General features: G+C 37.2%; 1 protein-coding gene across 1 annotated transcript; it reads right to left on the reverse strand.

The window, feature by feature from the left end:
• Positions 1–6,335: 6,335 nt before the first annotated feature.
• Positions 6,336–17,929, reverse strand: LOC110904622 (DNA glycosylase/AP lyase ROS1). The gene is made up of 20 exons (XM_022150467.2): positions 17,777–17,929; positions 16,419–17,237; positions 13,880–15,481; positions 13,179–13,523; positions 13,004–13,094; positions 11,990–12,902; positions 11,285–11,364; positions 11,110–11,194; positions 10,930–11,021; positions 10,793–10,861; positions 10,622–10,658; positions 10,460–10,542; positions 8,808–9,230; positions 8,636–8,672; positions 8,498–8,555; positions 8,165–8,304; positions 8,010–8,075; positions 7,762–7,876; positions 7,635–7,673; positions 6,336–6,778 (listed from the first exon to the last, which is right to left on the reverse strand). Exons 2-20 carry the CDS (start codon positions 17,086–17,088, stop codon positions 6,663–6,665), a joined length of 5,061 nt encoding a protein of 1,686 aa, XP_022006159.1. The 5' UTR covers positions 17,089–17,237; positions 17,777–17,929; the 3' UTR covers positions 6,336–6,662.
• Between the last annotated feature and the right edge of the window lie 691 nt (positions 17,930–18,620).

Genomic DNA, 18,620 nt, shown 5'->3' on the forward strand with positions numbered 1-18,620 from the left:
TTAATGCACTGCAAAATACACTGGTGTTGATTTAGAGGTTTTGGATACTTTTTGAATCTTTTTTTTATCACTATGTTGTCTAATTTATGTATGTTCCTAAATCTTTCTAACACCATCTCTTAATCTTTTTTATTTTCTTTAATTTGTCAGAGATGTTACATAACGAACATCCAACATCCAAGATGTAAAGGAAGGGGATTCTGTTTTGAAACTAAACCAATGATGTATCAGCATATGTGGCTATGAACGTGATGGGTGCCTAGGTTATAAATGAAATATGCTGGACCCATTTCTTTTGTTCTTTGCACGAGATAGATCTACGAATGGGTTATGACAAATGAGCCTTTATGGGGACAACCTCTTTAATTTGTCACATCTATAGCATCAACATCGTCCGTATGTATTGTTTCTCATTCTATTAGTTGTTTAATAATTAAGGTGGTTGTTGCTACTAAACAAGAGGTTGTTTCTAGCAATTGTAGGTCTGAGGCAAATGCTAAGTATATGGTTACACAAAGGCCATCACCTAGATGCTAGGAACCAGTTCCATAAGATGAATTGATGCATGAGTCGAGGTTGAGGAGGCATTTGTAGAAGTTAAAACGACTTAAGTAGTTCACACTCATGTTTTCTAAATGAGTAAACTGCAATTTTACCCCCTGAGGTTAGGGGTCATTGGCACTCTTACCCCCTAAGGAAAAAATTGCAATTTTACCCCCCACTGTTAACTGTTATGTCGCAATTCTACCCCCCGGCTTCAATTTTGTTGACCGGTCAACATAAACATGGGAGGGTCAAAGGGTATAAAAGTAATTTCACCAAAAATTGTACTATATATATTAAAATAACCCCTAAACTCAACCATACATCACAACCTTACCCCCTAAGTTTCCTCTTCATCTCTTCCGGCGAATTCTCCTTCCCTCCAGCTTCTTCACCGGCGACCTCTCTTCACCAGCGACCTCCATTCCCTCCGGCGACCTCCACTTCATCTTCTTCACCACTCCATCTTCTTCACCACTCTTTCTTCTTCACCACACGAGCACAGGATGACTGAACAGAATGCCATTATGCATCCAGCTCCACCGGTTGAGCCAGGGCCGGCGACCACACCACCGGCCACCATCGATCCAGCTGTGGTCCAGAGATCCTCCCTTTTCTCGCAATTTTCAGGTATAATGAAACAGCTGTTTTGATTGTGGGGTAAAATCAAACCACTAGTAATGGATGTTTGTGTATTTGCAGTGGACATGAGGATTCATGTTTCACTACGTTCGATTGTGGTCTCATTGGTGCTCAAGATGCGAGGCCGCCCATTCCTGCATTTCCAGTTTCCGCCTCAGCAGGAAATGGTTGTGTAGGATACTTAAACTCTAATCTTCTAGGTTCTTTTGGGTTAATATGTAGTGTAGGATACTTAAACTCTAATCTTCTAGGATCTTTTGGGTTAATGTGTAGGATCTTATGTTTGATCATAGAACACATTGACTGATTGGTTATATTACTCTGCTGTTAAGTTGATGGTATATTTGACTGTTAAGTTTGATCAAATTAGTGGTGTTTGGTTTGATCAAATTAGTGGTGTTTTGGTTTGATCATAGAACAGTGGTGTTTGGTTTGATCAAATTGGTTATATTACTCTGTTGTTAATTTGAGTTTATGTGTAGGATCTTATGTTTGATCATAGAACACATGTGTAGTAATAATGGTGTTTGGTTTGATCATAGAACAGAACAGAGGTTCTGGTGTTTGGTGTTTGGTTTGATCATAGAACAGAATGTTGGTTATATTTGACCATTGTTAAGTTGCTGTTGTGGGTTAATGTTGCTGCTGATCATAGAACAGAATGTTGTTGCTGTTAAGTTGCTGCTGATCATAGAACATAACAGAATGTTGCTGCTGTTAAATTGCTGTGTGTAATGCAAATGCAAATGCATTACAGAAGGTTTTACATGCCAGCTATGGCTGATGCAATTGAGGCCTTTATCAATGCTTTTTGCAATGGTTTTAAGCTGTGGCTGAAAGTTGCTGCTGTTAATGTTAAGTTGCTATGCTGTTAATCTTAAGTTGCTCTACTGTTAACTTAGAAGCATTGCTGTTAATGTTGGTCATAGAACACATAAGAACACATTGACTGATGCAGAGGTGATGATGCATTTGCATTTGCACTTGGTGCAATCACCATCACTTGTTATGCTTGTTATGCTTAACCCATAGTTGAAAGTCAATAGGTGTATGTGCAAAGGTTCATGGAGATGGGACAGTAGCGAAGGGTGGTCAACGATGGCTGAGTGGCTTGAATTCTGTTACAAGCCTGTTTATATGGTGGTGGAATCGAATATGGATGGTGGCGGGAAAGGTTTTGGAAGTTGCAGGGGGTAATTGTGCTTCTAAACATAAATTATAGGGGGTTATAAGAAAGGGTTTTTTAGTAATTTACCCAAGTCAACACATCAGCCAACATATTTGATTCCAGGGGGTAAACATGCGACATAAAAGCAAACGTTGGGGGGTAAAATAAAAGGGTAAAATAGTCATTTCACCCCCAAGTCAACAGACCAGTCAACAAAATTGAAGCCGGGGGTAGAATTGCGACATAACAGTTAACAGTGGGGGGTAAAATTGCAATTATTTCCTTAGGGTGGAGGGTAAGAGTGCCAATGACCCCTAACCTCAGGGGGTAAAATTGCAGTTTACTCTTTCTAAATTGACATTGTGTACTGTTTTTTGTTATGTGTGTTAGTGTCTAGTCAAGTTGTAAAGTTTATTTACGTGAACATGTTTATTGGATTTGAATTTTATTAATTTCGGAAACCAAGTGCTTAGTAATGCAAAGTTCCATATTACATTTGTATTACGTTTTTGTTGTTGTCTTTGTTTCACATATCTGTAATATAAATATGCAATTATATGTCTGGAGCTATGTCGTTATTGTTTGTATTTTCCTTAAAAATTTCCAGATCATACACAACGAAACAGATATATTAAATTGCGCCAACCAAATAACAAAATCTGAGTTAACATGTACGGGTATTAACCAACTTCTACGCCTACTAATCTCATATGGATAATATGTTATTGGGATCTTCAATATACATATAATTTGAATGTTGATGAGAATTAACTAGGGATGCAAATGAGCCGAGCTCGGCCAGGCTCGAGCTCGAGCTCGATTAACTTATGAGAGCTCGGGCTCGAGCTCGATTAACTTATGAGAGCTCGGCCTCGAGCTCGGCTCGATTCGAGCTTTGTTTTCAAAGCTCGAGCTCGGCTCGTTTGTATTTTATCAAGCTCGAGCTCGGCTCGTTTATTATCTATTAATTAGTATATTAAATAAAAATAATATAAATAATAGACTTTTTAGGCTTGCGAGCTCGATAAGTAAAGCTCGGGCTCGGGCTCGTTTACTAAATAAGCTTATTTTTAGGTTTGAGGTCGGCTTGTAAACAAGTTTAAATAAGCTCGGGTCAACTCGGCTCGTTTACACTAAGGCTCGATAAGGCTCGACGAGCCTAACGAGCTTCACATGTAAGGCTCGAGCTCGGGCTCGATAAACATACGAGCTTTGTTTTGAGGCTCAAGCTCGGCTCGGGCTCGATAAGGCTCGGCTCGTTTCGAGCTTTTTCTCGAGTCGATCTCGAGTAGCTCGCGAGCCGCTCGGCTCGTTTGCACCCCTAGAATTAACCAACTTCACCCCTACTAATCCCATATGAATAAGGCGTTATCAAGATCTTCAATATACACATAATTTGAATGGCAACATTTTGAAAACGACAAGAACCCAAATACAAATAAACAAACATTTAAATGAAAGTCGCAAAAATGAAAAAAAAAATGGAAAAAAAAAATTACTCTTGCTTGTAATTTTGTTTCTAGATGTTAAGGCCCAAGCATTCGGGCCCACAGCCCGACTTTACAAAACAGATATACTGAAATGCCGTGAAGTGAAGAATGTCTGTGGGGTCGCTAGTCAGAACTCGAAAGAGCCGAGCGCCAAAATATCCAAACACTCAAAGCGCCAAGCAGGAAGACTCTGGAAGATTACGGTTTCAGATCTCCATTCACTCTCAGGTACCATTATGAATCCAGCCATTACTTTCATTCAAGTTCTCACTGTTCAATGCCTGCATATTTTTGAAAATCGTGCCAGTACTGTGTGATTCTAGGGTTTACCTTCCGATTTTCTCGTTTACTAATCGATCCGGTACGAACTAGCTTGTAGTTATTTATTTAACGTGTCATCTATTATGATTTATGAACACGAGGTGATTTTTGTACTGTTCATGGTTGATTACCAGTTGAGGTCTCATCTGGTTTAGGTTTGATTTTAACTTTTTAATTTACTTGATCTGCAATATATACGGAGAATTGGAGATGCTGAATTTGTTGTATGAGTTATGACGTGTTTATTGCTTAGAAGCTGATAGAATGGTTGTTTAATTGTTACATAATTGTTTATCTGTATAACATTCACAACATTTTGATGTTGATTTCTTTTGTTTGTAGTCTTCATTGTCTACTTTTAGATACTCATGTTTATGTAAGATACTATTATTAGAAGTTTTGGTTTTGAAAGTTGAATGTGGTACCTGTCATATATAGAATTAATCTATAGTTATGTAATGTAGATTTTAAGTTTTTATTGAAATCAAAACAAATGTTCATATTCAAATCTACACTGAAAAATAACGAGTTTGATCTCTAAACATATAACAATGAATTTGTTGGGACGTAGAGGGTAAGATTTCCTTACAATACATTTAGAATTTTATATATTTCAAAACAAGATCGATATCTATTATTGATATGCTAGTAGAAGGAATATGATGGTATATTCTCTTCTTTAAAGTAGATCATAACATTAACTTTCATATTTGCAGTTTAGTTACCACTTAGCAATGTTGGTACATAAATTTTTATTGATATCCTTCTTAGTGTTGGTATTTAACGGATTTAGCGAAAGTAGTAACACACGAATATGTAATGCCGTGTTTGTAATAATTGTAAGATATGTTAAAATCATTGGTTTTAAAAGCGCGACTTGAACAAGCAGGAAAAGCCTCACCGAAGTGACACGATCATCAAATCAGACTTGAGACGTGTTGTGTTTAAAAAAGCGAGCTTTAAGCGTGAAGCGCTGAAGCGTTTGGAAAAGCGCTTTTTTTTTGTCTGAAGCGTTACAACACGTGAAGCGTTTTGAAGCGAGCTTTAAGCGCGAAGCGATGATGGTTTGAAGCGACGCTTCAGCCCAATCAGGTCACATTTGAGCCATTTTTTAGGCCCAATAGTCTTTAAATAGGGTTTAAATGAGGCCCTACTTTACCCTAATGATCAGCCGCTGTCTTTTAACATTTCAGCCGCTGTCTTTTAACATTTCAGCCGCTGTTTTCCTCTTTCTCCTTCTATTCTCTCTGCAACTTGATTTCTGTTTAGAAATCTTAATGGCCTCTGGATCAAACAGCACTACTGCTGCCTCGGAAAAGTCCTCATCTGGTGACCCGAGATGAATACGTACTTGACTATGATGATTATTGATTAAAGACTATTTTTATGTTTATGTTTATGTTTTAAGTGTGTTTCGACTTTAATTTATGTTTTAACTATGCTTTTTATGTGTTAAGTGTGTTTTTTAATCATGTTTTTGTGTTTATTATTGATTAACAAGTAGAATAGGTTATATTGATGTGTACAATATTTCTTTTAATTTTTTTTTATTTTGAGCGCTTCGTATACGTGAAGCTCTCGCTTCGCGCTTGAAGCTTCGCTTAAAGCTTTTGGAACCAAAACGCTTCGGAGCGCCTCGCGCTTTTTAAACCAAGGAGGCGTGTACACTTTTGCTTGAGGTGACGCTTTCTGTGCTTCTGTATAATTTGGCCGGGGACAACCTCGATGGCATGGCTGAGAGGTACATGGGACTATGGGAGGAAGAGAGTTGGAGTGATGGGAGAACATAATCCATATCTGTTTTCACTTGCGGTGAGAGAGAGGTTACCAAGACAAAGATAAGAGAGATATAGAGCAGGGGAGAACAATAATCAGTTCTAATTTCCTTCTCAGTTATTTATACATTTGATAACTAAACTAAAAATTTTAGTTATTTGATTGTACATATCGTTTGTTCCTTGCACATATAGATAGAAACCTAATGGTTTTTTTATTATTAAATTATGTGTACATTTTTTGAATGCCTCATGAACTTGAGACTACTGGCTAGCAACTTCATGGCTTTTTGGACTCTTAAGCGACTCACACCTTTTAAAACCAAGGTTGAGTTGATACAACATCAAGATTGGTCATATGTAGAACTGTGGAATCCTAGTTCGTTGGGGTATCACTTGCACAAACAATTGCGCCAGACGAATGACATTATTAAAAGCTGTTAGAAAATTCATACATGTATCAGAAAGTAAATACGAACCTAATGCTCTGCTAACCTCTTTCTCATGTTAAAGTGTTAAACAAGCTAACTGATAAAAAATGGCTCATTTTTGAGCATAGGGAAATGAATAAATACCAATCCTGCATTTCTCTTCGCTAACCTACATAGGTCATGGCTGTTGCTTTTAAAGCATGGACAGTTTAATGTAAACCAAGTGGTTAGTTTCTGAGCTCTTTTCCTTCCAACAAGTCTTGATCCTAGAGCTTTATTTATGTTTCATAGCTCATTTATTCGCCTTCGTTTTTTGTGTGATTAACTTACTTGCTGGGAAGTGTAGCCTAGCCATCAGAGGTCTAGGAGCCCTATTTATTCGATCAAATCCTCTCACACAAACAAATCCTGCAAATATTTCAACAAATACCATTATATTATAATTTTAGTTTATAGTAGAACGTTTTACAGGTATATATCTTTTGTATCAGAAGGCTTTGTTAGGACTAGAACTGATGCAACACACGCATGCACACGACCGATACACAAAAGAAAGCGGAACACAAGAATTTTCGTGGTTTGGTCGGTGTGACCTATGTCCACATGCTGCAACTAGCCTTCTTTATTTAGGTGTTCAAGGAATTACAAAGGCTCTACACATCTATGTGCATGTTTCCACCTTTGCATCCGGTCTAATTGCTCACGTTTCTACTGTGAGTGTTTTACAAGTTTTTAAACTAGGTCATGTCTTTTCTTCATTATAATTTTTATGGATGAATCTTGATATGGGTTGTTGTTAAGTCTGATGTATTGTTTTACACTAAGCAAGTAAGCATAAACATAAATAAGGAAACTAGACAGCTGTTACGATAATACCACGTTATGCATATACATTAGGAAGTTTTCTTGAGTTAATTATACTAGGATTACGGTAGGTGGTTTCCATTTATTAGATTATTATGATTATGTTAAGAGGGGGCTAGGAATAGGAGGCGTTTTATGCTTAATTTGATCGAGAAGTAAAGAAGAAAATCACTAGGGCTCGGCGATCTTAAGAATATCAATTTACAACACGAACGTAAGTCATTTCATTGATCGTTCCTTGTTGGTTCTATTAATGGTTCTTTTAGCGTTCCATAAGTTCATTATCGTACTAAAGTAAAAGCTTTTTCGTAATTGTGAAGCGTATTGTGCAAACAATTACTTGGAGTAAGATTAAAAGGCATCGATTTTTGGATTTGTTCTAGAATGAGTTGATACATACCTTTCCAAAAGCAGTATTGAATTCCCTCGGTAGTTAGCCCTAGCAAAAACCAATCTTTGCTGTTAACTTTGGCTAAAAACACATGTTAAATTTAGATGAAATGCATTATATAGTTCTGAATTTGTACCTTTGAAGATTGTTGATACAGAAGTCCCGAAGTAAACTTTTCTTCTTGGCAAGTTCCAAATCCATGTCCTTGGAACATCAATTGGATTCAGACTTGATGCGTGATCCGCAAACATCTGCATGGTACACATGTATGGATGACATGTTAATAAGAATTTATTGATTTGGATTATATGTCTAGAAACCGTAGAGTATGAGCTTTATCCTTTAGGTGAGTTAAATCTTATATATGCTTTCAAATTTATGTACCTCATTCACTTGGAAATATGTGCCATTAAGTGGAAAGCTCCCTCGCATTGCTGTTCGGCATGGTATCTGTTATAAAAGTAGTTAAATACTATTTGGTCTATTTTGTTTTGCTTGTTAGCCACGATATATATCCTGTATTATAGCAATATTCTCACCAAAATAGTTCCTCTGACCACTTGTGAATTTGCTTCCTTTATACTGTTGCATGAAAAGCATGTTGTTCGATCACACAACTGACCTGATTGCTGTGCTAAACAGTTTGTTGTGGGAGCCTGTACTGAATTTGCAGTTTCACCTAATATGATAATTTCAAATTAGTATAATATCATGTAGATTATGACTTATGAGTACTATGCCATATAAACTAGCAAAGAAATGTATTGGTTAAGGTCTGATTTTAGAGTACTACGTGCATAAAACTTATGGTTAATGACATAATGCGTGGTTACATTATTCTTTTCTATGTAGAAAAAAAATATTTGGCCAACCTGGTGTCCATATTGCTAAGAGGTAGGGGCTTGGGTCATCGGGTTCTCTTTTGTCCAACTGAAATCATCAGTAGAATGTGGAGGTTAGTTTGTAATTATAGCATGTGTCAGAAAGTGGTCAGCAACAAATTTACTAACCCCTTCTAAAAGTTGATGAGAATCTGGAAGTTCATACCTACAACAAGGTGAGAGTAATCTAAGTCAGATAATTATTATATAAACTAGACCTTCATGTTCTAAACCGTCTTGCTATTTTTTACCATTAGCAAGACACATTTTAAAAAGTTGTCATTTGTTAGTTCAGACTTACACTAGATGCTCGGTTCGCAACCGGCTAACATCCTTTAGTTTGGGTGTTGGGATAGAAGCAACTTTAGGATTTAATGCAACTAATGCTTTGGACATGTCGTTGCCATCTTGCATCATGTTCTGCAAATTGGTTGTGAATTCTTCCATGTTGAGTTTAATACTTGGAATATCATCAGAATCTTCATAGTATTGATCCTCAATGTCACTTATTGATAATTCATTCACTTCTGGCTCAGGCGTTGTTGGTTCTTCAATGATAGGTTCACAATTATTCCCGGAATTTTCTGCACTTTTGTGTGATTCATTTTCAGCTGGAGGTAGTGACATGAGCCTAATACCCGTAGGTGATATTGGGTCTTTTGTAACGGGAGCATCTGAAACCACTATTCTTTTTTCCTCTGGTCCTGGGAGGGCAAGCCTTGCACTGCATCACATAGATTTATGTTATTATATCATATTAGTTACGCACTTACATACTACATATTTTTGTATGTGTCCTGTGGTCAATAGATTGCTAACTAGTTTATTGTTTTTAAAGGTATTTGTTCAGCCTTCCAGAAGATATTTATCCAGGAGTTCAATGGTTTTTCTTTAGGTAATTTATCTTATCACCTTCTAAGATTGTTTTATTGATATGCTTGAACCATTTTCTAGCAGAAACATTGTTTACGAATGAAAACATCAATTGAATTGTTATATGAAGATTAGTCTGTCCTACAAAGTTTTTTCGACCTCCCGTATGATATTCTGTATTTCAACGTGTGATTTATGCTCATGTGGCCATGTTTATCACTTTCTCTCTCTCTGTGTGCGTATACATATCTTACAATCATACATTCTAGTACCCTTTGTACTTATATGCTTATCACCTTGTTTTTCTTTCTATTCGTAATTTAGAGTTGATAAGTAACCCCCATCTGATGGATGAGCTCTTTTTTTTTTTTTTTCCAAAAACCCGAACCGTACCTGTACCGATTTTAGGTATTTGGTACATGTATCGGTACTTAGGTTTATTGATTTTGGTATCTGGTACTTTCGGTACGGGTACGGGTAAAAAGGGTACTGGGACCGAATGTTATATAGAACTTTAAAAGTTTTTCTATATTATGTTTTATTTGGTATTATAGTATTTATGGTACTCATATCGATTTTACCTATTTGGTACTCGTACCGGTTTTCCTATTTGGTACTCGTATTGTATGGTACTCGTGCCGATTTTACCTATTTAGTACTTGTATGAATGATAAAAAATAAAATAAAAACAAAATGGTACCAAAGCGGGTACCATACCGAAATACCCATACGGTACCAATATATTCGGTACGGTATTTGGTACCTAGATTTTTTCAAATTTGGTACTGGTATTTTCGGTACCGGTACGAGTACGGGTATAATACCAATCCCATACCTACGTATGATGCAGACTCACTACTTTTACATGATATGGTTAGTTTCTCAAGACATTGTTTCACGTGGCTAATAATGGCAATTTCTGAAATACACTATTGCTTCTTGATTCTAAAACGTACTTGTTAGTTGAGGAGAGTATATGTGTTAATCTTTATGTTTGCGGTGCAATGGTTCATGTTTATCATTCAATTTACTAAAAGAAGCTAAAAAGTTTTATAAACCAAAAAAGAAATCGAGCCATACCTTGCAAAAGCACTGGCAAAGTGTCTGCACTCTGCTCTCATTGGGCATGCATTACAGTTTGGTTTACTCTTTGTGCAAAAAACCTTCATTTAAATTTATGTAATCATCATTAAATCCTCACACTTTTCTTAAAACCAACTAATCTTGTAATTGAGGATATACCTTTCCAAATGTAATCATTTGGTAGTGTAGCTCATATCTGTCAAAGAATCACATGTTAGTCAGTATATAGTCAATACACGTATATACAATAATACAAGAATAGTTCTTTTTTCCATTTTTTTATATTTTATAGTTTTTTCATGTATAGTTCTTGGGATAAGTGTTAGTTACAATGTCAACTGATCCAACTTGCACAGCCTGGGCCAAAGGTATTTCTGAATGGACTCCAACACAGGATACCTGTGTGAAAACTTAATCAGCATACTTTTCATAACTTGAGCAATATATGCCTAATTTTATATACTTACATTTCTAGTAGATGCAGTTGGAGCGATTCTGGTAGTGGTTGGAGAGGGACCCACCCAAGTCTCACTGCTATTCTCCCAACATTTGTGTCGACCTAGAAAAAAGGCATCAAGTAAGTTAACTTGACAACTTGTTCAACACGTCTAATCTTATACAAATTCATACTTCCAACATTAACTTACTGGAAAAGCAAGATGATGAAGTGTTAACAAGCGCACACACTCGACACTTTTCAGCCCCAATCCTCGAAAACTCAGTAAGTAATCCCTTCAATACAAAGTTAATAGAGAACTCATAAGCTATAAATTTTATAACGGCATCACTTCAAGTTAAATCAACTGCTTATTTAGAGCTTACTTTGCTTTATCAGGGGGTGCATCTCTTAACCATTCTAGGTCAATTGACCCATGATCTCTCACCAGGCGGTTAAGGAAATCCTGCATATAGGCAGTATTGCAGTAACCGTTTAATAAGTTACAACCATATGGTACTAACTAGGGGTGCGAACAAGCTAAGCGGCTCGCAAGCTGCCGGAGAAAAAGCTCGAAACGAACCGAGCCTTATCGAGCCCAAGCCAAGCTTAAGCCTAAAATAAAGCTTGTTTATTTGTTGAGCCCGAGCTCGATCCTGACATGTGAAGCTCGTTAGGCTCATCGAGCCTTATCAAGCCTTAGTGTAATATTAGTTTTTATTAATTTTTGATAGCATTTACCTCTTATTTTAAAGTTGTCTAGTAAACGAGCTGAGCCGAGCTTATTTAAACTTGTTTACGAGCCGAGCCCAAGTTTGTTTAGTAAACGAGCCCGAGCTTCACTTATTGAGCTCGCGAGCCTAAACGAGCCTATTATTTATATTATTTTTGTTTAATATATTAATTAATAGATAATAAACGAGCTGAGCTCGAGCTTGAGTTGTTACCAACGAGCCGAGCTCGAGCTCTCATAAGTTAATCGAGCCGAGCTCGAGCTCTCATAAGTTAATCGAGCTAGAGCCTAGTTGAGCTCGGGTTTGGCTTGTTTACACCCTTAGTACTAACTACTACTAACAAGTTAATTTTAGTACCTGCATTCTGTCAGCTAACAAGTTATTCATTCCACGTTCCTTAATAGCGTCAGAAATCTCATTAACGTTGGCCCGTCTTAGTGCTTCATAATCAATCGTATCCTTTGCATTTTCGCTTCTCTCTTTCTTTTCACCATTGGATAGGGCCTCTTTTCTCAGGCTATCCCAATCAATTGCTTTTTTTCTTTCATCCTCAGGTGTTTCCTTTGTAGCTTTTGGCATATTTTGGCCTGACCCACTTAATGGTACGTGAGAAACCTTTGGCTCTCTTGAGTTTGCTTCAGTGACTGTATTCTCAACACAGTTCTGCTTATTAACTACCGATGTTCTGTCCTCAACATTGATAATAGGTATTCCCCCAAACATAGTAGGGACTTCTTTTGGGCTTTGTGATGGTGTTTGGAACTTCGGTATTTCGTTTTGTGGATAGGTTACATTACTTGTATGGCATGCTTCTGTCACTCCAGAGTTAGATGAAGGCAAACCTGGTGTCATGCTCGTTTGAAACTGACCGGATGAAGTATTCAGTTCGATACCGTTCGTGCTAGAAATTTGTATGTTACATGCAGGTTCTTTTGGTGGATGATGCATGTTTGTTGCAAGGTCATCGTTGTTGGAATGGTCTTTCTGTGGTGTACCTGACTGTTTACTGGTTTCAAACCCAGTTGTTACATCATCTGCTTCTGAGTTTGACCCTGAGCTTGACCCGCATTCATTAACAGTTTGAATTGTGGAAGTGTCAAAGGAATCTTGTGATAGAATCACTTCTTCCTCTAGTTGTGTCATGTTTTCAGAAGAGTTTGATGGTGTTGTTATCTTTTCATGACATTTTATATTGTCATCTTGGCAGCATGTTTTGTCGGCGGTTGTTGACTTAACGGGGAATTTTGCTGCCAGTGCCATGAAGGCAGAACTGCGTACATTGCAAAAGTAACAAAACCCGTTAAAAACTCTTTTTACAGGTGCTATTTTAAAGGTACTTAGTAATTAGATAACTCAAGTTATCAATTTCACCTTGAAAGATGATCAGAAACATTCTGTGTGAGAAAGACACCAATCACCGAGTCAACTACGGATCCTTTCCATCGTGAGAATCTTCTATCCCCTGAAGAAGGTAACATTTACTGACATATTATAATCTGTATCTTTCCTTTATAAAAAAAGAAAATGGAGTTCAATTAATTTATACCTTGAACAAGATGCATACGGGCAATGAATGAGTCTGTTCGCCCACGAAACACTCGCCTTTCATTTTCCCACCATTTTTCTTTTTCATTATCCATGTTTTCAGCGCCCTTACTTCCTTCATCACCCATCAACAGGTTCCACAATCTTTCTGATTCCGGATCTAGGTCTACTTTAGGACGTTGGTTTCGTTTCCTGATTGGCTCAAATGGAATAATGGCCTCACTACCTCTGTGCAGAACAAGTTCATTTTGCTGTTTCTTATTACCGTCATATATGCATAGTCTTTCTAGCTTATATGTAATTTCATCCACTACTGAAAATTCAACTTTCTGTTTCCTTGGTCTCCCTGCACAAATAGCTAGAATTATTTATTCAAACATTATATCGTTCTCGAAATGGATCAAATGGGTACAGAAAATAATTAGCTAGTTTGGAGGCAGGTTGAACGGGTTGAAAGAGATTCGATGTTCACAAAACGTGTAACATTTTTTAAATAGTACTGCTAGAAATGTTAGCTTGTTATTTTAATAATGTAGTTTTTTGTTATATTTAACACATTATCCATTTATAAAGTTCATAAAAAGGCTGTTTTTGTGTTGGCCCGGCCCGTACTAAAGAGTTACTCGTTCTGACCTGAATCTGGTTTTAGCAGTTACACTATAGTAAAACAAAAAGTGTTTAATACTTATTTCAAACAGGCACCTCTTGCTCTTCTTGTGGATTGCTGGTAAAGTTTTAAGGAATTGTTACGATGTTGCTGAAGCTTCTCATTCAATCCAATTAACCTTTGGTTATAAGAATTTGGTTCTACTTTTGGGTAAGCTGTAACCGCAAATCTAGAGGCCCTATTTTGATTCCAGCTGATCATTGCACCCTGAGTATATCTTTGTGATCTCTCTAGCATTGATCTCATCATGTGGGGCCGCAGCATTCCATTTGAGAGCTGTCGCTTCAGTAAGTAATGTGTAGCCGCCATTGGTCGCCGGAAGTGGTGGTTGTCACCATTTCCACCGTAATTTATTACCTTATAAGCAGGGTCACTTCTTCCAGTGCAAGAATTCAGTAACTGATTCGTTGGCCCGTTTATATATATGCCCTTCGTTTGTCTTGAGTTGTCTTGAAGCTCACTTTGCATCTTCATTTTTTTGTGATTTTCTAATAAAATATTGCTCAAAGGGTTGCAGTTATTTGCACGATTTGCAACCCCCAACAACATTTTTTGGTACCAAAGAACAGAATTCATAGCGTTTACATTATAACTCCTTTGCTCACAACTCTGTCTTTTGATACCTCTTTTTTCATCTAAACTAACCATACCTTCAATTGTGAATGATTGAGGAGTGCGCTGCACGTTTGCAGGCCTCATGCCTGCTTGAAAAACATAGTTTTTGATTTCATTTCCATGAACAAGTTCATTTACTGTATTAATATAACCGTTCTCCCCTGTATCTTGTTTTGGACTTGTGGTCATATGTCTTGCAAGCACGTTTAAATCATGGTACCTTGCTTTGACAGGTGTACTTGGAACGTTTATATCCTGTTGGATGCTTTTACTGTCATGGCCTTCATCTTGTGTTACGCTCTCTAAGTCAAAATTCAGCCGTTTTTTGCATGATACGGGTGGAGTATCATCCACCGTCTTTTGTTGTTGACTTTCCAAGTGGTCAACACCCTTCTTCCGCATGTATTTTCTTTTTTGAACGGGCTCTGTTGGATTTTTATCGTTTGAACTATCTACCCCTTTTTTCCTTACGTATTTTCTTTTTTGAACGATCTCCACCGGGGTATTTTCGTTTAAATTATTCACACCTTTTCTCCTTACGTACTTTCTTTTTACTCGGATCTCACCGTTTATTGGAACTTTTGGTGTTCTTTTTGGTTTCCCTTCTCTAATAACCTTTGGACGGTGTTTTCTTCTTCTTGTTGGTGTTTTTTGGTTAGGCGTTTTATGCACGTCAGTGCCTTCATCTTTATCTTCAGAAATAATGTTATCTTTCTGTGTTGTTGAAACCGCAGAAGGCGGAGATTTCTCAATCGTCTGCAACAGTTCATTGTACAAATTTTCGGCATCTTTTTCCAACATCGTTTGATTTCCATGCCTGTTTTCGGCTCGAGCTGAAGTTTCTTCATCTGAAAAGTTGACTTTCTCTTGTACCCGTTGACCATCCATATGCTTTCGCTGATTATCGGGTGTGATTGGGGCAAATGGGAAAGAATCGACTATGCGTGATGCGGCTGCATCTGGTTTCCATCTTGGTGGTGAACCTGGGCTGTAGCGTGGTTCGTAATTCACTGGGAATCCATCTGTGAAACAACAATAGTTCTCCGTTCACTATTGAGTACATTAGTTTGCTACAAGTAAATGAGTAGTGTTTTTTTTTTTTTTTTTTTTTTTTTTTTTTTTTTTATATAGAAAACCAAGTAAACAGTTTTAACATCACATTTGTAGTTTTGTTGTCATAAAAGTAACCTGAAATTGCTTAAGATAACTTATTTTAGCATTCTTTAGTTTATATGTATTTGAACAAAAAGGGCTGTAAACTAACCGAACGGGCGTGTTCGTTTGTTAAGGAAATACATGTGTTCATGAACACTTACCGAACAAGATTTTTTGTTTGTGTTTGTTCATTAAGGAAATGAACGCGCTCTAGATCGTTTGCTAATTTTAGGTACCGAATGCAAATAAACGTTCATGAACACACAGATACAAACGGAAGTTCATGAAAACAAACGGACACAAACAAGCGTTCTTGAATAGAAACGAACACATGAACATATATTAAATTTTGAATAAAACATGCATTTTTCATCGGAAGCATTAAGAAGATCCACCCAAAATATACTAATGAGTGTGGGAATACTGGAACAGGGTTTATTTGTCATAATTACCTCAAATAAACAAAAGAATATAAAAAATAAAAATAAATATAAAAATTAAAAACCCTAACTAACTGTCGAACACAAACAGACGGACATAAACGAACACGTTACCGAACGTTCACGAACATAAATGAACGAACGCGGCCTTTGTTCATGTTCGTTCATTTAACTAAACAAACAAATTTTGTTTGTTCGTGTTCGTTCATTTATTAAACGAACGGACACAAACGAATTTTCCGCCGAACGTTTCATGAATTGTTCGCTGAAAGTTCAGTTCGTTTGCAGCCCTATTTGTAACAATAATATGCCAATGTAGCATTTGAAATGTACACTTTAGACTTGATATACAAAAATTACTCACCTTTTGGGTTGTGTCCATTACTGATCAGAATGTTTGAAGTGAACCTCTGTGTTTGTTGACCTCCTAGCATAGAAGTCAACGAGGTATTATAAGTTGTGGCTTGGTTAGGGGTTTGATTCTGATACGTGACACGGTTCAATGTTTGGGTCAAGTTCCTGTTACTTGCAACCCAACTCTGATTCCCATTATTACAAACCACTGGTGGTGGTTGTCGGTTATTATCCCCAAGAATTCCATTCGTATCAAGTGTCTTTTCTTGCAGCAAATCTGTGTACATCCCAAGTAAATCACCCCAATTCTCGGTTTCTGATCGATTTTCGTGCATCTCTACAGGAACCGGATTTGCTCTCTCGTCTATCTGCGTTTCTGAAGTCACCGGAAACCAGGAGTTCCCACTTTGGCCAATTCCATTCCTTTGCAAAATGCTACCCTCAGTAGTTGCATTCCAAGAACCCATATCACACCCGATTCCGTTATCCATCGTCATCGGCCTTCCTGGAGCCAATGTAGGATCCCCAACACCCACAAGCTCGATTCCACTTCTCACTGTCGTCCGGGAACCTTCACCATGTCCAATTCCGTTCTCACGTGGAATCGGCATTCCGTGAGTCACAGAACTCCAGTAATCCCTATTTCCATTAGGGATTTGGAATTCCTTCTCAAAGCTCATACTAAACTCCACAGCCGAGTATTCGGTTTCTTTCTAGCAACAAGTACCCCTTAAAATCGGTCTGTTTAACCAAAAACCGAAATCTTAGAACCGGAATCGAATAATATGAATTCTCTGATGGATCTTAATTCCCATTCTCTGAGCTTAACCTGCCAAAACCCCAAAATGCATTTTCTCTCACTAAATTGACCATCCACCTAACAAGATAATTCAATAGCAACGTATACATACAGATAGATAAAACATGTTAACAGCCAGACAATTGTTATGAGGTAATAACCGACACCTTTTTTGTGTTCTAAATTTCTAATTATACAGAAAAACCAATTTCACACAATTATTACCTAAAAAAGCTGATTTATTTAATCGTTAACAATCCCCAGAAGAATTGTCAGAAAAACAGATTTTTCCATATAAAAATACACAATATTAAAGAGAGTAAAAAAGAAATTCAGAGAATCAAAACAGCAGAATCGGTGAATTCAGAGAATTTAATTCCACAATTACGAAAATGAGGTTTTGGATGAATTGAAACGAAAAAAGAAATCAAATTGAAACCCTATTATTATAAAAACAGAATCGCGTGTATGAAAATTGGAATCACGCAAATTTGATGAAGAAAAAAAATGCAAGATATGAGGTAGAAAAAGAATATGTCAAATCGTAAATCAGGTGTAGCTGAGCTCACCGATCTCTGGCTCAGGCGTCATAGCCGGAGCAATTCGCCGGAGAACAAGTCAATGTATGAGAGCCAAGTCAGTATGTGTGTGTGTGAGAGAGAGAGAGAAAACTAGAGAGAGGAGGGGTAAACAAGATAGCACAAACTAAAACGACACATGGGTGTGCAAGTCATGAGAGGGCACATCGTCCTTTTGTTCAATCTCTTTCAAAACTTAACAATTCGCATTTAATATTTTATTTAATCTTTTTACTTTTTTACTTACTAAATTTAAAAGAAACGTGATTGCATGCATTTGCATGCGATGCACGTCACGTGAGCTGTCACATCAGATTAATTTCAAATCTTTACAAACGTCAACATCTTTGTCAGTGGTAATCATTCTCAAACAACTTTTTAAAACTATTAAAATAATGTGTGTGTATACATATACTATTTTTTATGAGTGAAGATGGCCCGCCACCACCATCCTTCCCTCTGTGATGTTTGAATGTTTGAACATTTGGATGAGCTATTTCGAACACTCGAAAAACGCTATCCAACGTTTGCGTTTATTTTTTTAAATGCCACATAACCCATTTGGAATTTTGGATTGCACATGCTGGAGGTGCCTTGGGCAAGGGCATACCCGATTACAAGGGGGGCAATCGCCCCTCATGAAATAAAATAGTGTTAATTTTTACGTAAAAATCCCGATCGTCCATCTTAAATGTTTAGTTAAGCCATTTGATTTCCTCCCATGAATTTTTTTTGGGCGTGCCACTGTCTTTGGGTGGGATTAACTCGAGTCAAGTTGAGACGAGTTTAAGTTGTTTGATATCGGCTTGTAAGCTGAAGCTTGTTTAATAAACAA

The sequence above is a fragment of the Helianthus annuus genome, chromosome 14 (assembly GCF_002127325.2).
Source record: "Helianthus annuus cultivar XRQ/B chromosome 14, HanXRQr2.0-SUNRISE, whole genome shotgun sequence".
In the NCBI taxonomy this organism is placed as follows: domain Eukaryota; kingdom Viridiplantae; phylum Streptophyta; class Magnoliopsida; order Asterales; family Asteraceae; genus Helianthus; species Helianthus annuus.